General features: G+C 45.9%; 1 protein-coding gene and 1 long non-coding RNA gene across 4 annotated transcripts in view; one reads left to right on the plus strand and one right to left on the minus strand.

Annotated features, from left to right (window-relative positions):
• Positions 1-9: 9 nt before the first annotated feature.
• LOC141567860 (uncharacterized) lies at positions 10-19499 on the minus strand. The gene is made up of 2 exons (XR_012490777.2): positions 19371-19499; positions 10-3400 (listed from the first exon to the last, which is right to left on the minus strand). It is a non-coding gene; the product is annotated as an uncharacterized LOC141567860 (long non-coding RNA).
• Positions 16422-21376, plus strand: part of ADCY8 (adenylate cyclase 8) — a 173556-nt gene continuing 168601 nt past the window's right edge. For all 3 annotated transcript variants that reach the window (XM_019723897.3, XM_019723906.3, XM_019723925.3), the window contains exon 1: positions 16422-19461. In XM_019723897.3, the coding sequence (XP_019579456.2) occupies positions 18505-19461 (957 nt within the window). In that variant the 5' untranslated portion in view covers positions 16422-18504. The remainder of the gene's footprint in view (positions 19462-21376) is intronic.

The following is a 21376-nucleotide window of genomic DNA, read 5'->3' on the forward strand; positions in this document are numbered from 1 at the left end:
GTATCTACCTGAAAGTTTTGAAAGCATTTATTTGTAAAGATATATATATATACATCTATGTCCATTGCAATGTTATTCACAGTGGCCAAGACATGGAAACAACCTATGTATTCTCTGATGGATGATTGGATCGAAAAGATGTGGTACATACATGCAATGAAATATTACTCGGCCATAAGAAAGGATGAAATACTGCCATTTGCAACAACATGGATGGATCTTGAGAGTATCATGCTAAGTGAAATAAGTCAGATGGAAAAGGACAAGAACCATACGATTTCGCTCATGTGGGATATAAAACTGAAAACAACAAACAAAAAATAAACTCATAAGACACAGACAACAGTATAGTGGTTACCAGAGGGGAAAGGGGTTGAGAGAGGATGAAGAGGATAAAGGGGGTCAAATATATGGTGACAGGAGGAGAATAGACTTTAGGTGGTGAGCACACAGTGCAATATACAGATGATGTATTACAGAATTGTACACTTGAAACTTATATGTTATTAACCAACGTCACCTCAATAAGTTTAAAACATAAAAGGATGGTTATCCGACTGAAAAAAAAAAATAAAGATGGATACCTGCATGGATTTCTGGGATTATACATTAAAAAAATAAAAACAAAAATGTTAAGCATATTAATAATAACCAACATCTTAATTTTCTAGTGTGGATGGACAGAGTCAACTCTCTCCTTGAGAAACTTTGCCCGGGTCTTCAAAGCCCAGGACAGGAGGCCAAAGAGATGGGCCACTCATAGTCTGCGGAAAGGTAAGCAAGACTCTTCGCTTCACTGCTTCTTTGTCCTCGTCTTTACAAAGACAGAACACAGTCTGCACTCTTCACCAAGTGGTGGTGCAAGCCAGTGAGAGTTCTCTTTTCAAATAAACTGTAAGTCACTTATAACAAGCGATCATTATTATTTTTATTACCACATTATTATCACCACAATAGGAAATTATAAAAGGACAATTGAGTGTAGTACGATGCAGTATCATTTGGGATTTCTTTTTTTTTGTTTTACCGTAGCAGGAAATATGATACTTAAATGCTGGGAGTAGAGAAAAATTTAGTAATGCTGGTAGTAGAGAAAAATTCATTAAGTTTTCTTATAAAATATAATTCTGATAATGAAAGATTAAAATACCAAGTATTGTGAAAGATACTAAATATTCAACTGTATGAAACATCAAAAAAAAATCCCATCAAAATTCTAATAGGCAACTTGCTTCTTATAATAACTTTCATTTTAGAGTGGATTTTACGCTTGAATTGGCCACATGCAATTTCTGATTAATATTTTTTAATGAAACTCTTTCAAACTTTTAATAGTCCCACAACTGAAAACTGTCTTTGTAGGACAAGGTGATAATAAAATGTAAAACCATTTTACAACCACTCAAAATTTGCAACAGCTGAAATTAAATTTACAGCATCTGAAAGGTCTTCCATTGACAAACGCATTGAAATTTCTTGTGATAATGTGAATGGACCTCAAACGCAATCAAGTATTTTTAAATAAGAGTATTTCAAAACAATGCAGGAGTTCTCATTGGAGAACATGCATGAATTGTTAAGGCAATTGTCATTCTACAACTAGTTTGAACTAAAAGAGTATAAAAGAACTATCATTAAAAGAGCATGTCAACAGCAAGTCGAACAGAAGCATCCAATCATTGTGAAAACAGAGACCGTGGCCTGGCCCTTGGAGCTGTGGCTGGAGGATGTTGGAGACGCTGCCTCCCCACTTTTCCATCACTCCCCCTACCTGGGCTGCAGGCTGTGCTTCTAGGGCACCCGGACATGGATTTCTCCCTCAACTCTGCAGACGCCTGGTCCTCAAAGGGCGGAAAAGTGCTCCATGGCTCAGGCTCCCCTGGCCATGTTTCACTTTAAACAGAACAGGAAGAACCACATGTTGCTTACTCTGGTGGCCTTGACCTCAGTCATTAGTCCCCACTCTTCATGCAGAAGCTCCCGTGAGTCTCTGAAGCCAGTGATCACAGGATCCGGGCACCCATAGAGATCAGTATGACAAAGGGGCCCCAGTGACCCACGCCATTCAAGCCATGTTCTGGAAAACTCTAGTGAAAGAACCTCCTCCACCCTCAGTAAGAGGAAGGCAAGGTATGTGGATATGGGAACCTGCAGACCTGGTGTCAGCACGCATGTGTGCTGGCGTTCCCGAATGGATGGTAATTGGTCCAGGTTACCAACAGGCCCCGCTGCTTCCCCAGGTATCTTATCTGTTCTGCCGTGGAATACAGCGCTCTCTTCTGAGCAATGTGGTTATTTTAACTAGCGTTTAAATCTAAAGGTGAACATGAGGCAACAGAGCATTTTATATGTAGGTTGACAATAATGGCTGACGGTGCACTCGCACCCACATAACACTTCAGACAATGACGCTCATTCATATTCCACAGCTCTCGTCAGGTAGCAAAGAGGTTGACAGAATCCAACTGGTGGCTTTTGTTTGGTAGAGCAGTCATCAAGGAGAAATCATGATTCATTACAAATCCTATTAGTGATAACTGTTGAAAGTGGTTCAATATTTCTCTGAAAGGGAGAAACCGCCTCTACTTCCTTTTTAAAAAAATTCTTTATGCACAGGAAAAACTTTAAAATATGAATCCGAAGAACTACATTTATCAATTATCTTACATGTGGCCTTAGCTATGTCACTTAAAGTCTGTGATTCAGTTTTCCACCTATAAACCAAAGACATGCACCAAAAGTACCTATGTGGCCACATAACTCTAAAGTTTTAGAATTTTACTTTTGATTTATCTCTTCACATTGCTCAGTTGATTAGAACTATTTTGCTCAGGAACTGTGTGTCTTCCCAAATATAAAATTTCATTCAGATTATCATTGAAAGTCAAGAAAATCAAATAATGGAGTAAAAAAGACGCAAGCTTTAGGTAACATGAGCAGGGCTATTTCTTTGCATCCTGGGATATTTGTAATATAGTCAGTGCTCACTAGGTACTAGGTGAATTGAAAGGATCCTTGCTAAATGTGTAATCTTGCTTGATTAATTTGAGAGGTTTTTGTTTTTTCTTACGTTCATTTATTTGTTTTTGTTCTTACTTTTGGAAAAGGACTTCTTTGCTTGAACTTCTCAGTACCAATGCTGGGTGACATATAAGAATTGAGGGGGTCCCATCGGGGGTCAAATCCCCAGAAAATCTTTCTTGATTCATGACAGCTTCAGCCGAAACCTTCAGCCTAGGGCCCAGAGCTGTCTTCCCAGGGAACCAGTCGTTCATTGGTCCATTCATTTTTCCCAGGGACATCTGTGCGGTATCTACCACGAGCCAGGTCCGTACACTTAGTGCAAAGGATATGGTGGTAAATAAGAAGCACAGTTGTCCAGTTTTCATGGAGCTACGTTCTGAAGGGAAAAGGGAAAAAACATGTGACCAAGAAATTTTTCAGGTAGTAGTAAGTGTTATGAAGAAAAAAATATAATAGGCAATAAAAGGATGAGGAACATTGGGGTGAGGAGGGACAACATCTTAGGGGAGATCAGATGGCAAAATAAAGGCGGTCGGTGGGAGTCCTGGGGAACCAGAGACCAGCCAGAGGCGGGGTAAACACAAACACCCTAACATCTGAAAGGTCATGTAGGTCATTGTGGCCATCGAGTCCTGGGCAAGAGGGAAAGTGAAATGAGAAGTTGTGAAGTTCAGAGAACAGCATTCAGGTCTCAATGGGTTGCTCACTAGTTGTATGGAATGAAAACACGTCACTTGGCCTCTTTGAACCTTGTCCATTACGGGAGATGATACTTACCTCACAGGATTGCTATGAGTCCTGCATCCGTACCACTGGCGCGATTTCAGTACCATCCTATGGTATACCACATGAAATTGGAATTCCCTAACACAGCATCCCAGGTGGTCTTGACCTGGGGTCTCACTACCATGCTAGCATCACTCTAGCAGTCTTTTAGTACCGAGTAAATCAGCGGCTTAGTGAGCACATGTGTTGGACACGAATGAATGAAGTTCCCAAGGTGGTGTGGAATTCCACTTTTAACTTGTAGCTTATCTCACTAACCTTGCGTGTCTGAAAGGATGTGGCTAGGAGATTCTCAAAGACTCATTTTCTGATTTCCCATAAAGTGCTCAGTTTCCAATTTGTCTAAATTTCCTTAACTATATTTCAAGAGCTAATTGCAGTGGGGAAAATAAAGAACTGTGCATGCGGTCACACACACACACTCAGCAACTATTTTGAAATGTCACAAGACATAAAGACCCATAGTCGCCAGTGCTAACCACCATGTGCTCAGGATGGATGTGATTTGCCCGGTGTTCTGCTGTCTGGGCAGTAACATTGCCTTAAAGTTAGGATTCAGGGCCATATGTACATAGGAGCTTCGTCACCTCCACCCAAAAGAGAATCCTACTAGTTCCACCAGTAGACAGTGATGTTGGGCAAATCAGTTAATTTTTCTGAAGCTCAATTTTGCAACTCTACTAATCATAGCTTCAGAGCCATAATAACAAGACCAGTAGCAGAACCTTGAACCCATGGCCCCTTCTTTCTCAGCCTCTTAGACCAAGCTTCCCTTCGTCAAGTCTCGGTCTTAAACCCCTTACCCCTAGAGGAAATCATTTTCTTCCTCAGCCAGACAAGAATAATCTTGCAAAGATGTACCTTGATGTTATTACATAGATGCACCTGACCCTCTTGAACTCCCTACTTCAGAACAGGTAGGCGTTTGCTTTATTTTTAAACACAGCTAAGTGTAGGTTTGAACAGTTATCACACTTGGATATCTATAAAGAGAAAATATCAGTGACATACATTAGGAAATACATTCCTGAAGCTTTCAAAGGGGTACTCTTCCAATTAACTTTTCAACTCAGAGTCATCAGTGCCCATGTTTTTCGGAAAATACCATTTTCTATGCCATCAAGAGCATTGAGCTGTGCAACATCTCATTTCTTAAAAGTACTCACTAAGGTCTCGTGGATGTTCTTCCAAGATGCTCACCCTCATTCTTCAAGTTTTCATTTAGGCACTTTATAGATCTTACCAGATACTGTCAACCAAAGATTTTGTAGACAACCTCATGGAAATATTTGAAATATTCCCTCCTGTGCTGGGGCCCCCACTCCCAGCCACCACTCCACTCCATCCACTTTAGATAAAGTTGGGGAGGGTCTTAGGCTCTGGGCACATGGAGAACTCATAACCAAATCCTGCCTTGGAGCCATCAGCCTCACCAGGAACTGAAGCCAAAGAACAAAGCTTTATTTGTGATGACCTCCTTCCAGATTTCATAGTCACACTGTCTAGACACTATTTATCGGCAGTCCCCCTGGGATTTGTAAGGAGTACACTCAAGTCTAATTAATCAATCTGACTAAAAGTATGTACAGTCGTTAGAGAGTAACCACAGCTTTAATGAAGACAAAAGGGCACCGGATGGCCCCTTTGATCGTAACTCGGGCTACTGCCTCTCACCCCTCCCTGAGCTTCCCCTGTCTTGCCTGACTCCCCCAGCGCCCCTCATTTTCTCTCATACCTCCAGGTGCCTTTTCCCCAGTGATTTCGTGGCAAGCACATGAACTTTAAAACTTCTGAGGATACTATGTCCCGTTTTTTGAATTATCCGAATGAATTGCTGTGTGAGCTTGACGAGGCCTCAGTTTTCTCATCTGTACTATGGGGGTAATGACATCTACCTTGGAGGGTCGTGTAGATTCAGTACAGTAACATATGTGGAAGTGCCAAGTTCACACTGAGTAAGTGCAGATTACCCTTCTTCCTCCTCTCCCTCTTGCCTGTCTCAATCTTCCTTCTACTCTTCCTTCCTCTTTCCCTTCTGTATTCTGTATCTTCTTCCTTTCAAAACCTTTTTTTTATTTTAAACAGGACTTTATTGGGGAACAGTGTGTACTTCCAGGACTTTGTTTTTTCCAAGTCAAGTTGTTGTCCTTTCAGTCTTAGTTGTGGAGGGTGCCGTTCAGCTTCAAGTTGTCCTTTCAGTCTTAGTTGTGGAGGGCGCAGCTCAGCTCCAGGTCCAATTGTCGTTGCTAGTTGCAGGGGGCGCAGCCCACCATCCTTTGCAGGAGTCAAACCGGCAACCTTGTGGTTGAGAGGACGCACTCCAACCAACTGAGCCATCTGGGAGCTCAGCGGCAGCTCAGCTCAAGGTGCCCTGTTCAATCTTAGTTGCAGGGGGCGCTGCCCACCATCCCTTGCAGGAGTCAAACCGGCAACCTTGTGGTTGAGAGGACGCACTCCAACCAACTGAGCCATCTGGGAGGCAGCTCAGCTCAAGGTGCCCTGTTCAATCTTAGTTGCAGGGGGTGAAGCCCACCATCCCTTGCAGGACTCGAGGAATGGAACTGGCAACCTTGTGGTTGAGAGCCCACTGGCCCATGTGGGAATCAAACCGGCAGCCTTCAGAGTTAGGAGCACAGAGCGCTAACCGCCTGAGCCACCGGGCCGGCCCCTCAAAACCTTTGCCGTCTTTCCTCTGTGCCTCCTTCCTCCCTCTTACCATTCCGTTTTTCCTTCCTTCTTTCTTAATTTCCTTCTTTACTTCTGCCCTCCTTCCTCTCCTCTCCTTTTTCATGTTTTCTTTTTCTCACCCTCTCCCTTTACCACCGAGAGTCATCACAGGCATAGTAAACTTGAGACTTCTCTGGATTTCTGGCAAGGCTCACAAATTTCAAAAAAACTAAAACACAAGAATAGCACCTGAAGTGGCAAAGTGGATAAAGGTGTTTGTTGTCTGTTATCACAATAAGACTATCTTTCCCCCATTATCTTGGCAGGTGAGGAATACACAACGAAACAGGATTGAAGAGGGGAGGAAGGAGAGAAACAGGGGAGAAGAAAGGGCTGGCCTCTCCTGTTTGATATCTCCTATTTTACGCCTTGTATTAATTGTCAGTGTAGAGAAACAGATGTGACTGATTGGGACACTTGGAAAGCCTCAAACATTTGAGCACTTTAAATCAGTTCTCAGTGACATATATGATCATGACTGAATCTAGAAGCTTGTTTGTTTGGACTTTTTTTTGTAACCTACTTTGGCTATTGCAGTAGAATCAGTCTCTTCTCTCTGCCTGAGTCATAACCCTATGCAATTTTTTCTTATCATACGGGTAGTGTCTGGAGGGGTGAACTAGTCACATCAATCCTGTTTCTCACTTCCCCAGCATCCCTTGCAGTTTACATGGTCATGCCATCTAATTCTGGCAAATTACATCTAAGTAGCGTCTGGTAAAGAGTGGTAGTTTAGAGGAAAGCTCTTGCTTTTCTAACAAAAAACAAAAAACAAAACAAAAATAGAATTATAGATATAGGAGGCTGGCAGGTATAGCTCTGCCCTCTTCCTTTTCTTTCAGGCTTGACTATAGATGTGATGACTGGACCTACAGCAGCCCTCTTATAACCATGAGGTCAGGGAGAATTTCCACTCAAACATCTTTGAGATCCTGACTCAATGCTTATAATTACCTACATGGAGAAAAATGAACCACTGTCTATTATTCTTAAGCTAGTTATTCATTCAAGTATTACTGTGGACTGAATTGTGTCCCCTCAAAAATCATATGTTAAAACCCTAACTCCCAATGTCTTAGTATTTGGAGATAGGGCCTGATAATTAGGATTAGGTGAGGTCATGAGGCTGGGGCCCTCATGATGGAATTAGTGGCTTTGTAAGATGAAGACAAGAGAGATTGCATACAGCAAGAGAACAGCCATCTGCAAGCCAGGAAGTGGGCTCTCATCAGGAACCAAATCAGCTGGCACCTTGATCTTGAACTTCTCAACCTCCAGAGCTGTGAGAAATAAATGTCTGTTGTTTACATCACCCACTCTATGCATTTTATTATGGCAGTCCTAGGGGACAAATACAGGGGTACTATAACTCGTAGCTAAAAAATATTAGTAATCAATATATTCCTGAAGTTTGGAAAGAAATTAGAGTCCTAACTCTTCCATAATCCAGATCTCAGTGGGGGACTTATTCTGGAGGCATGGGAATGTGTTCAAAGCATCTTCCGGAGGATTTTTTACAAAGTAGCACTAAGCCTGCTACATCACAGGTACTCCCCACACCTGGTCTCACTTCCCTTGGGAGGGTTCACTCCATGAAGAAATGTCCCAATTAGAACCCAGTGAACGATTCCAGTGCTATAGGCTCTCTTTTCCTTATTTTGAGGTTTATTCTGCTCCAATTCAGGAAAGTATAGATGCTTTCCTGACCTGACTACTTTTGCATCTGTGGTTTGCCTATGTGAGAGTCAGTTGCCAGTTAGTTACCAAAACTGGGTCATTTTTTACTCATTCATTTACAGCTGTTTGCTAAGCTTGTACTTTCTGCCAAGCACTGGAGAAAGAGTGGCCAATAGGTGGCATGGTCTCTCCTCGCAAGAGCTTACATTCTAATTCGAGAAAGCAGAAAAGAAGTAAACAAACAAAAAAGTATGATACCTGCAGGTAGTAAGATATCCTATATAGGAAGTCAACAGATATTTTTGCTTGAAAAATTCTGGGAGTTGGTAACTTAAGTAGGATCAGCAAGTATCACTCCTCCAAGGGGAGGGCTTCAGAGTGAGGCTGGAATGAGGCAGAAAAGCTGTGATCCGGAAAATCACTCTGGACAGAGGGAGCAAAGCACTGGCAAAAAGCAGCTTGTCCTCGCTACCTCTCCTTCTCAGCTAATAATTGAGCTTTGGTACATAGTTGTCTTTCGAAGCCTGGTACAAATATCTTCTCCTGGTATCTCCACAGTATAAACGAGTATCCATTTGTCCATCAATGTATGAATGAATGCATGAATGAGTGAATGAATGAATGAATGAATGAATGAAGTACAACAGGTGTGAAATATTCCTAAGTACAACAGGGAGCTACTGAATGATTTTAGATAAAGAAGTGATATTATCTCATGTCATGATGCTCCCTAGCCCAAGTCACCCATGATTTCAAATGAAAATTATCACGGGAGCCACATAAAACATCTCCTTCCTATATCCTATAAAAATAAGCAAATGCTTCTCTGCCATTTTGACTACTATGTAACTAAATTTTTTGTTGTTGTTTTGTTTTTGTTTTAAGAAACATATAGTTTACTGGGGCAGTCAGAGAGTGTATCAGTGATCTATTGCTGCCTATCAAATAACCGCAAATCTAAGGGGCTTAAAACAATAAACATTAATTATCTCACAGTTTATATGGGTCACACATTTAAGAGCAACTAAACTGGGTGGTTTTGGCTCGGAGTCTTTCACGGGGCTTCAGAGAAGCTCTCAGCTGGAGCTGCAGCATCTGAAGGTTTGACTGGGGCAGGACAGTTCACTTCCAGGACGGTTCACTCACGTGGCTGCTGGAAGGAGGCGTCGACTCCTTGCTGGCTTTGGTGGGAGGCCTTAGCTCCTCGACAGGGCTGCCTGAGTGTCCTCACAACATGCTGGCTGGCTTCCCCCAAAGCAGACAGTCCAAGAGAAGGCAAGGCAGAAGCCGCAGTGTCTTTTATGACCTAACCTTAGAAGGGGCATATCACCATTGCTGCTGCACTCTAGTGGTCACACCGACTAATTCTAATATATTAGAGGGGACAATGCAAGCACATGAGCACTAGAGGAGGGGGGATCATCTTGGAGTTTGACTACCACAGATGGTCAAGGAGGTGGTGACTGGATAGGCCTAAGATGGAGATGTATAATTTGCTAAGCAAATAGATAGTAGGGGTGATAACACCATCTGTGTTGCCTACTCAAGATCCATCCCCCGCTAGATCACTGGGAATGTGACTCCAGGTCCTGGCTGAGCAGAGAGCCTGGGATGTAGTTCTGGCCAATAAGATATACGTGGAAGTCTTCTAGGGAGTTCTGGAAACACTTTTTTCACCTCTGATAAGAAGGAGGTACTCAGGAGAAACTGGCTTTTATCTTTCTATGTGGTGTGAGAATGAATACTCAGAGATGCTGTCACCATCTTGTACCCATGAGACAAGAGCCAAAGAAATTCTAGACTCACCAGTACAAAGCCCCTGATGTAATACACTTCCTGAACCAAACCGGTAAATGCCTACATTCACACTTCTTATTGTGTAAGAAAAACAAACTCCTGTTTGTATAAGCCACTCTGATTTGGGTTTTCCCAATATTTGTAAGCAAAAGCATTTCTAGTTTATAGAGGCATCTCACCGAGACATAGGAGGCCAGGAAAAGCTTCTTGGAGAAAGTGACATCCATGCTTAGAGCAGAAAGATGGGGGAGAGCAAAAGGAACAGCAAATCCATAGGTTCACAGAGAAGAGAGAGAGCAAGCTACATGTGGGGAACTGAATGAAGTTGAGTGTGGCTCACAGACTGAGAACAAGATGGGAAGCTGTGACAGAGGCAACTGTAGAGAGAACCAATAGCCAGCCCTGAAGAGATCTGTCTTCAATTTTAAGGCATGTGAGGGCAAAGCAGAGCCAGTGCAATATTTTCAGCAAAAGAGTGACATGATTGGCTTGGGGGACAGAGAGGTGGGAATTTGGGGTACTTTGATAGATACAAAGTTTCAGTCACATAGGAAGGGGAGGGGTTCGGGGGATACATTGCACAACAAGTGCATATGGCTGACAGTATTACACTGTAAATTTAGAAATTGCTCGAAGGGTAAATTTTATGTCGTGTGTTTTTTTCCCACAATAAAAAGAGAGTGACATTATCATATTTTTAAATTTAGAATGATCACAGCAGCTGGAGAAAGGAGGCAGACGCCAAGCAGAGAGACATGTTCAGTCTATTGAAAGCATCTAGGTGAGAGAGGATGGTAGCCAGAAATAAGGGAACGTGGAGCAGCAGTGGAGGTGGAGGAAGTAGAAGAAAGTTGTGATCTAGCTTGTCAGTAATTAAGATGGTTTTTTTTAGTGGATGGGGCATTTTTTACCTGTGATAAGCTGTACCACGTGCTTTATGTGAATTACCTTTACGCTTCAGAAAACTTGGCAAACTTATTATTTTCTTCCATATTATGCAAGTTCTAAAGTGTTAAGTAACTTGATCGAGGTCACAGAGCTAGCACCTTGCAAAGTCAGAACTCAAGAATAAGTCTTCCTGACTACAAAATCAACTCATTTCACTAAGGATTCCAGTAAAGATCTCAGGACTAGACCAATCACTTCCAAACTTTTTTTTTTTTTTTTCACTGCAGTCTGCATTAAGAAATCTACTTTAAATTGTGCCCAGTACCTATCGTGTGCGTGTGTGTAATGTTGTCCAGATCTAGTTGATTCTGATTGGATAATGAGAGTTCAAACATCAAGTTGGATAAGAAGTACTATGTTAAACTGAACTTTGTAATGTGTGAATTTCAGATAATGTCGTATCAAGAGTTCGATAAGGTATTATTCTGAAATGTTCTCGAATTTTCTTCTGTTCTTCAGAGAGGAAGAATTTGGATGCCATAGAATGCCTTTCTATGTACAGAGTAGCAGCAAGATGTAATTAGCCTTATGATTCTGTTTTTCTCTTTTATTTACCCTTTGTGAATCTCATGTGTTTTTTGTATGTGTATCTTATTTTGAGATATTAACTTGGGGGATTTGCTTTTGTGTGATCCCTTTTGTCTTTTCCTTCATTCAAGTTCTCTATAAACCACTTCCAGAAAGAAGGAACAGAAAGCAAAAGTTGTCTTTCCGTCTTTTGTTTTTCATAAAGATTTTACAGTTATAAAAAGTAAGAAACCGCAAGGACGAATGGGAGTGCACAAGAAAAATCAGCTGGGCTTGGGAGAAACATAAAGCAAGGCATCTCCCCAGACTAAAGGAGATGCACCCTGGGGCAGAAGGAGAGAAAGGGAGAGGCAGTGAGAAGGAGAGAGAGAGAAACCCACAGGGAGACCTGTTGCATCCTAAATAATGGCTTCCCAGTAGTGCCCTGGGGAGGCGCCCTCACCCGAAAGAGAGAGGAAGAGCAATGTACTACGTCAAGCTCACGGGGCCTCAGGCATACAGAGCGATGGAGACTCTCAGGGATGTGTTGAAAGGAAGCAGTGCAGAGTACTGTTCCTGCTGGCGCCACAGGGACGTGTGAGCAGGACCAGAGATTGCCTCAGTGGTGACCTGGAATGGTGGACGCGGAGTGGTGACCTTGGCCAATGGAAAGCCAAAGACCAGAGGCTGTGCATGTGCGTGGGTGCCTGCATGCCCTCCTCCCCCAACCCCCACGTAAGAGCCTGCGACATGGCGTCTTCCTGGAATGAGGAGGGTACAGATGAAAGCCTCAAAAAGGATGGGAGTTCAATGTCTCACCAACTGGTGAAGACAGAAATACACTGATTTTTGAAAGGTGAAGAGATATGTTTCTTTTACACTCAATTAATGGACAGATTCATATATGCAACTACATAAATTCCTATAAATACATTTATGTCATATATATTAGCCTAAATATCCTAAATAGATCTCAAAAATCTCTGGGGGAGGGAGGGACAGAAATAGGGTAAATATTTAAAAAAAAAAAAAAGAAGTTTTGTGGTATTGAAATAGCTATCAGGTAGATTCTTTAAAAAAAAAAAAAAAGAGAGAGAAACGATCTGCTTTGTTTCCCACTGAAGTTAATCACTTTTGCCCCAAGATTCCATATGTGAGTCAAATTAAAAAAAAACAGATCTTAAACCATGGCCAAAACAAGATTTAGTGAGAAGGTACACTAATTGGAAACCCTTTTATTTTTTTCTTTCATTGCTACTTCTTTAAGCTAGTTTCTTAAGGATTTCTCTCATGCGTGTGTGTGTGCACACGTGTGTTCCTATTATCTTATGATTTCAGTAAGTGAAGACTTAGTAAGTGATATCACAGTAAGCTCATACTCTAGTTAAACCAGAGGCTAGAGAATCATCTTTTAAGAAGAAGAAAATGTCTATCTCCCTTGAAGATTTCTTCCTCTGACTTGCCTGACTGATGAATTTGGCATATAAATACACTGTCTCAGAATTGTCTTCTCACTGATGAGACTTTCTTCTCCTTCCAGGCACCAGAATCTAATTTAAACTAGTTCCTGTGAAGATCAAAAATGTATCCAGTGTATTTTTTTCCCTCTTGCATTTTACAAGGCAAAGAAATGCAAGCTAGGAGTAAAATAGACATTTTGTTTTTTTCTATTGTACACCTTACTGCTTTCCAGATGAACTGTGAGTCCAAAGTTTTTAATTCATGGACTGTTTTCATGGATGAGCTCCACTTCCTTTAGACATTGACTTTTCCTGGAGTTCTGTCAAAGCGTTAATGCCTTTGATATTTCCTAAAAGCCGTGCTTCAGGGCAAGGCAGCCATGCCCTCCCCTCCCCTCCCTCCAGCTTTATTGAGGTATAATTGAAATTAAAATTGTTTGTATTTAAAGTGCATACAAGGTTAGGCGCAATTTGATGTTTTGATATATTTATGCAATGTGAGTTAATCACCACAGTCAAGCTAATTAACATATCCATCACCTCGTATACTTACCATGTTCGTTTTTTATTCGTGTGCCTGTGTAGTGACAACATATAAGATCTACCCTACTAGCAAATTTCATCTACTTTTCCTTTAAGGATTTCCAGCTTGGGAAACGCTGCCTTGTCACAAACACCCTCCTTCCCTTTGGAAACAGGATCTCTATGGTTTCAGATCCCCTTCCTGAACTGAGTCCATCTTTTCTTTTACATGTGAATATTTTATATGTCTTCAGTGAGCGTTAGGGTTTCTATGGGTAGTTTGCAAAGGGCACACAGCGCTTATAAAATTTGAATCCATGTAGTAATACTGTTGACCTAGGAAGTCAAAGATGCACTGGAAGGAAACAAAATGTTTTTTTGTGTGTTTTTTTTAAAAACATATCTACCATAAATGTAGTCAACAGTAGGCAGTAACATCACAAAACAAATATGTTATTTTCCTGTGGGGCAAGAAGATGTTTCCCAAATGAAACCACCACTGAAACGAAGCAGTGTAGCCCAAATCAGTTTTTCGGGTTAAATCCAATATGTGAAAATCTGCTTTTTCACAAACTGTAGAAATAGTGTCTAAGTCTTGAACTGAACAAAAATAGACTATTTTTGTTATGTGAATATTCTATTCACATAAGAATTAGTTCTGCTATCTTCATCTGCCATCCGTCGTCATCCTACCAGACTTCTCAAAGCCCAAATATCTCAGAAGTCTCTTACTCAATTTGCATTTGGAAACTCAAAATGTATTTGACATTTTTATTTCTATCAGTTCTATTTAAATTGGGTCAACCTTTGTTGACTACCCGTGACAGCATTTTTATTAAACTCAAGGATGCTAAATTTATACAATGCGAATTTGATTGCTGGAACTTTGCTAGCTGTTAACCAGGAGGGCACGTTACTTAGCCACCTGAAGCCTCAGTATCCTACCTCGTAAAATGGGAATAATAAAAAATGGAGAAGGCTCTAACTCAGAATTGCTGGGATGATTGTAAAAGGTCATTGTAACGGTCTTAAGGGAGAGGTGCTCAATAAAGTGTTGCTAATTTTATTACCTCTGTGTCCACAATAGTTGCTAGAAATTGGGGGATATGGGCCCAAGGAAAATCAGTTCTCCTGTTCGAGGAGCTCACTGCTTCGTGGGGAGGGGTGAGGCACAAATGGGTAAGCAAATGGGGGATAGCCAGTCCCTGTACTAAGACCACACTAGAAGTCCACAGAACACACTAGTGGACAACAGAAAAGGAAGTCATTTCTCACTGATATTAGGATATTAGGAAAGGCTTCCTGCAGAGGCAACGTTGCTCAGGTTTGAAGGATGAGGTGGGTAGTGTTTTGAGGGAGGGGAATGGAGAAGGGGGCGTGGGGAAATGGCTGTGTACAAAAAGACACTGACTTGGCAAAATATTGTCCCAGAATGTACCCAGCCATCAGAAACACGCAGGAATAAATGAAAGCATGATAAGTACACGGACGTCTCAAAGCTGCGTGTTGACATCTCTTGTTTAAGGGATAATCGCTTGGTGGTTTGCATGTTCCAAAAAGCCTCTCAAGACTTATGCTGAGCTGATGCTGCTCATTCAGAAACAGAATGCTTTCGGGGCTGAATGGCGTTGTGTCTTCCCAACAAGAAGACTAACATTTGAATCAAATTGTGTCATCCACGCTCTTGTTGTAAAACACCCTGTCCTAACACCCCTACAGCGAAGGAAAGTTCAGAGGAGTCAGCTGAGCAGATGCAATGTTTTCTCCCTGATACATTAGTTTCAACTTCTAGGTTCATGAAATTCTTTGAGTTTCTTTCTGTAGCATGCTATGCTCATTCATCAGCCTGAGTCATTTTATCTGATTGGGTCCAACTCCCCCTCCTTGGCACGCCTCCTTTTGCTGCTGAATAAATCATACTGGGATATGTCCAGGAGGAAGATTTTCATAGGAAAGTTCCATCTGCGTTCAACCCCTCATTTATTCAGGCTGAGTTCTCCGGCTCCCAAGGAGAAAGAATCGAGAAAATAAAGAGGTGTCTTCCACTGCCAAGTATACTAATATGGTCATTAGCACAGATGACTTGGGGCTATGAGAGAAGGGAGAGGACACAGCTGCCCACACATCCTGCCTTAGGGTCTGCGGAAACCCACCCTCCTCCCCCACTCAGCCCCCTGTCCTAGTTGGGCTCCCTCCTCAAGTCCAGACTTAATAGCCACCCCAGAGTTTCAGGATCGCTGGTGAGGCTGATGAGTCCAAGGAATTTAGGAGGAAGAAGCAAGCAGCGTTTCATTCTCAGGGATATATAATTCCGGGAATCATTTCACTAAGACCTAGATAAATGCAAAACTGAAGTTTTCTTGGGGGGAGGGGTGTTTTGCCCCTAACTTCCAGCCTCATGGGATAGGCCCCCTAGCTACTCTGGGAAATCCTTACAGTTAAATTAATTCATCTACAAACGGGGTTAAAAATGGAATTGGCCATCTTTCTATTTCAAATTGAGCATTTAATTTTGTTCTCTTTAGTGAGGGATGGTAGGATAGAACCGTAAAGGACTGGGGTGAAGGATGTGTACCACATCCCAGAAATCCACTGTTCAGGGACCTGGTAAAAATGTTAGAGGCTTCTTCCCTCTTCTCCTGGGATGCTCTGTGCAAGGCCAGTTCTGGGTGTAAACCGAACCCCGTGTGTGTGGAAAAGAACGGATTAAAAGGAAAGATTTAAACCCCTTGTTTCTGGGACAAGGTGGACACAGATCACCCCGGAGGTGGTGTGTGTGGTTGGGGAGGTGGGCATCTAGAGCTGTTCTCGCTCAGTGCAGGCAGGGGGAGGGGAATTTCTCTTCGCGAGGGCAGAGGCCATCGCTCGCTCTAGAGGGGCAGGGAGGGCGGCGAAGCGATCGTTTGGGCTTTCTTGGGACGCCACGGGGAGCCGCGAAAGCGCCCAGGGCCTGACGTCATTGGCCATCAGCTGACTGTGCTCAGGGCCCGGGCTCCACCGGCTGCAGCCACTGTCGCGGTGGCGGAGGTGGCGGCCCCCGCGGCTCCACCACCTGCAGCCGGGCTCGGGATTGCGGCGGCCGCTCTCGCCCTGCGGACCCTGCACCTGAAGGCCCTGCTCCGCCCGGCGTGGGCGCGAACAGCACGCTCCCACCGAGCTGCGCCTTGGTGTGCCCCCAGCGCCCCAGAAGCTTTGTCCGCATCCGCGCGCCGGAGCCCAGCGGGCGGGAAACCGTGGCTCCAGCGGGCGGCTGGAAATACCTTCCCCGGGTCCTCCTCCTGGACCCCTCCTATGAGCAGGGAGATACTTGGTGTGCGACGCAGCCCGGGGCGCGCCCTCCACCCGTCCAGACTGGTGTAGTAAAGAGACTCCGCAGGAAGCTGCCTGACTCCGCAGGAAGCTGCTCTTGGGGTATTTTGCTTTCTATCCCAAAAGTTGGCTTTGCCAAAAGACGCCCCGGCGGTGAGGGCGGAAAGGAGATCCTCAATTCCGCGCATTGGGCTCTCCGAGTCCGTGGGCTAAGCGGCCTACGAGTCCCGGCTGCGCACCTACAGAGGACCAGAGCCAGTGCCTAAAAAAGAACAGCGGAGGAACCGGCCTGCGCTGCCAGCTGGAGCGCGGGATCTGCGCGCCGGGGCAAGGCGGGGGGCCCTGCCGCCCGCCCAAGCCGGCAGCCGTCCCCTCCCACGCCGCTCTGCTAGTGCTGCTGCCTTCAAGACCTGGGGTGTCCGGACCAGGTCTGGGTGCCAGGTCCCCGCCACCGCCCCTAGCCGACCCCCTGTTCCAGGGGCGTGGCTTGGCGCGAGGGCGGGTTTTAGTCGCGGTGGGTGTCTGAGCGATCTGACAGGTCTCCAAATTTCTCCCGGTCGCCTGGTGCCCGCAGCGCACTTCAGAGCGTCAGGGTGGCACGCGGCGCTTCCCTGGACCCCGAAGCGTCTCAGTCGACTTCCCGGCGGCCTCGGGCCTTCTTTCTCGCCCGAACCTCACACCCGCCGTACCGACGGAGCTCCGATCCGCACCGGTGGCTTCTCTTCGTTCTCAGAGCTGTTGGCATTGGAGCTCACCCCACTTTTTCCTACCCCCGCTTCCCGCTTCTCCCAGCTCCTGGCCAAATGGACTCCAAGGAGCGAAGTGAAGGGAATGGGAACTGTGTATTGCAACTCCGCGGTAGCACAGCTGGAAGGGTTGATCTCGTCTTGTTGCAGAGACTGGGACCCTGAGGCCCTCCCCGTGCTCCGAGGAATGCGTCGGGCCAGAGCCAGCGCTGCTCTGTCAGTCCTCGCTCGGGAAGCGGAGACAGCCAGAAATGAGCCCAGAAGGGTGCCTCAGCACACCCCCTCCTTCAAATTAACTGTTTGGTGACTTGTTGGCGCTGCGGCTACCACCTTTTCAACCCGCCCGCCGGGGCACCAGGCCACCGCATGGTCCACCACTCCTCCCCCTTCGCTGCCTCCGCCCCCAGCTCCGCCCTGGCTCCCCATCCCGGAGCCATGGAGTTCTCCGAAGGGCTCTGTTCTAGCCACTGCTGCTAACTTCGCACCCATCGCCGCTGCCACCACTGGTCACCCTAGGCCAGCCCCCCGCGGCCTCCGAGTCGTGGGCGTCCGGAGCCCAGTGCTGCAGCCAGGACCCGCCCGGCGCTCAGCAGAAGCGCGGCGCCCAGGCGCCTCTTGGAGAGCAAAGACTGCGCCAAGACGCTGATCCGAGAACCAGTCAAGAAGCCTGAGCCCGGGAAGGGGGCTCCGCGGCTCAGCGCCGCCGCGGCTTCTACCGACAAATAGCCTCCGCTGCCGCTCACCCAAGCTGTGCCGGTTGGCGGGAGGGCGGCGCGCAAGGACGCAGGGGTCTGCGACGATCCTACTGGCGCCCTTTGCCCCGGAGCACACTATGACCTGATGTGCAGGGGCCCTCCTGCCCAGGGCTCCTGCAACCGGGCGGCGGGGGACAAGACAGGTTCGCCGCCAATCTCCTAGGAGGCCGCCTTTGGGTCTTTAGGAACCCCCTCCCCCAGCCTCCTCGCTTGGGTTCTGCGCCTCCCTCCCTGCGGCCTGGCGCCATGGAGCTCTCGGATGTGCGCTGCCTTAGCGGCAGCGAGGAACTCTACACCATCCACCCGACGCCCCCGGCCGGCGACGGCGGGAGCGGCTCTCGGCCGCAGCGGCTGCTGTGGCAGACAGCGGTGCGGCACATCACCGAGCAGCGTTTCATTCATGGGCACCGGGGCAGCGGTGGCGGGAGCGGAGGATCCGGCAAAGGCTCGGACTCTGCAGGCGGCGGCCCCAACCACCACGCGTCGCAGCTGTCCGGGGACTCGGCACTGCCCCTCTACTCGCTGGGCCCGGGGGAGAGAGCACACAGCACTGGCAGCACCAAGGTCTTCCCGGAACGCAGCGGGAGCGGCAGTGCCAGTGGCAGCGGGGGAGGAGGCGACCTGGGCTTCCTGCACCTTGACTGCGCCCCAAGCAACTCGGATTTCTTCCTCAATGGGGGCTATAGCTACCGAGGGGTCATTTTCCCCACCCTGCGTAACTCCTTCAAGTCCCGAGATCTGGAGCGTCTCTACCAGCGCTATTTCCTGGGCCAGAGGCGCAAATCCGAGGTGGTGATGAACGTGCTGGACGTGCTGACCAAACTCACCCTCTTGGTTCTCCACTTGAGCCTGGCCTCCGCCCCCATGGACCCGCTCAAGGGCATCCTGCTGGGCTTCTTCACGGGCATCGAGGTGGTGATCTGTGCCCTGGTGGTGGTCAGGAAGGACACCACCTCACACACATACCTGCAGTACAGCGGCGTGGTCACCTGGGTGGCCATGACCACCCAGATCCTGGCAGCAGGCCTTGGCTACGGGCTCCTGGGTGACGGCATAGGCTATGTGTTGTTCACTCTCTTTGCCACCTACAGCATGCTGCCGCTGCCTCTCACCTGGGCCATCCTGGCCGGCCTGGGCACCTCGCTGCTGCAGGTGGTCCTCCAACTGGTCATCCCGCGCCTGGCCGTCATTTCCATCAACCAGGTAACTCCTGCCAGCCTTGCTCGTCCCCCCTGAACTCCCCTGGGCTGTTTAGAAATAGCTGCCTGAGAGGCAGGGCTGCCTGTTCCCTTTGAGTCCCCTCCCCCAGCCTGGCACGCTGCCTTGTGCCTAGGAGGTCCTGGATAACAGGGGATGGATTTCTCTCAGAGGAGTTGGAACTAAACGACCTCTAAAGTTTCTTCCAACTCTCCCCCTCTCCTCTGATTCCGTGAGTAATTCTGCTCTGACATCAGCTGAGAAGCAGTCTTCATTCTGTTCCATGCACATCCACCCCGGGGGCTGCAGCCTCTGGCGCAGGGGACAGAGGGGAGGAGAAGCACTTGGTCTAGAAGGTGACCCATTCCTTCACAGCGGGGTGTTGTCAGGGACTCAGGGATTCTGAACTGGATTTCTGTGCATCTCTTTGCTACAAATCCTCAACTCCTGGAGGAATCCACATTTGCTAAGCACACACCAATCGCCAGTGTTGGGAGCCCTGTTATATTATCTCACACAATCCTTCAGACAGTCCTGTGACACCTGTTTTATCTGGGGATACTTTATTGCTTTGGGGATCTAAGATGATATTTTTAAATGGAATCCAACCCCAGTGCTTTGAATAAATTAACCTCAGGTATTGGTGTGTGTGTGGGGGGGGGGGGTATCATTGGCAAAAAGTGCAAGTTTTGCTTAATTGAAAAGGGTATTTTGACGTGGATGGTTTGAAATATTTAGGTGGAACCTGATTCTTTAGTTCTCTTTCTCCTTTCTGCTCCTTTCTTCCTCTCTTTCCCCATTAAATATGGATGTGTTTGTGTGAACAGAGTTCCCATTGTCTGTGAGTGAGAAGGTGGAGCGTGCCTCTATTGTTTAAGTGCCTTAAAATCAATAGATAATTAATGGCGTGGCACTTCCTTTGCCAAATGCCTGGTAGGTAGCGGAGACTAAATTTGGGGGCTTCCCTAAAAATGTGGTAAGCATGTCAGCTGAAGGATTTTCACATAGACGGCTGATGAGAGCCACTGGGACGGGAGGCTGCTTTGTATATTCCTGCTCGAGCCTCAGCCTCTGTGCCACCTTAGCTGTATTGGAAGGTTCAAAACTCCTCTTCCTTGGGGTCAGGTTTGAATATTGTCCCCAAAGTGGTACAATACCTCTGAAAATTGCTCCGGGTTTGTAGAACACTAGCTCAGGAGAGTGCTGTACCCATCACTGACCTTCTGGGCTTCCAGTCAGTCTGAATCTCTTCCTTCTCTAATGGCTTGCTGTCCTTTTGCTCAAGTTAGTTATCTGGCTGGCTGCTTTTACAGTGTTTTCTGAAGTCTCTCTGGGTACAGCAAAGGGTATATAAAGTACGTGGCTGCGATCATCAGGCATGAGATGGAGCAATGCTAGTGCTAGTTGAGGGCTGACCAGCTGACCTCCTTATTAAAGACAAAAATGAATGTTTCCACAACATTACCCAGAACACTTAATACCCACATATGATAAAGACTCAATTGGGGATTGTATAAAATTTATTTTAACTATGTTTCTCAATCCTGTTTGCACATGGATATGAAGCCCATTATCGTCAAAATCTCTCACTTTCTTCCAAGCTCTCTCTTTATTTATTTTTTCATTTTCTTTACTATGTACCTAGACATTGGCAGATCTCTCTTCCCCCCTTACTCCCTTCCCTTTTCCCCTTCTTCTCCTCTTCTTTCCCCCTCTCTTCTTTCTTTTCCGTTCTCTTTTTTCACTATGAATTGTGTGCACAATATATCATAGCTATCTGATCAGTTTCAGGAAATTCCATGTATTATAACCTACTGCCTTCCTTAGCACTCATCACTAAAAGATTCCATCAAGTCAGTTTGGAATAGTATTTAGAATAACACATCCTAAGTGGCAAATGATGAATATTTTCTAAGTTCTA

This window comes from Rhinolophus sinicus, chromosome 6 (assembly GCF_057876585.1).
Source record: "Rhinolophus sinicus isolate RSI-liver-muscle chromosome 6, RSI-T2T, whole genome shotgun sequence".
NCBI classification, from domain to species: Eukaryota; Metazoa; Chordata; class Mammalia; order Chiroptera; family Rhinolophidae; genus Rhinolophus; species Rhinolophus sinicus.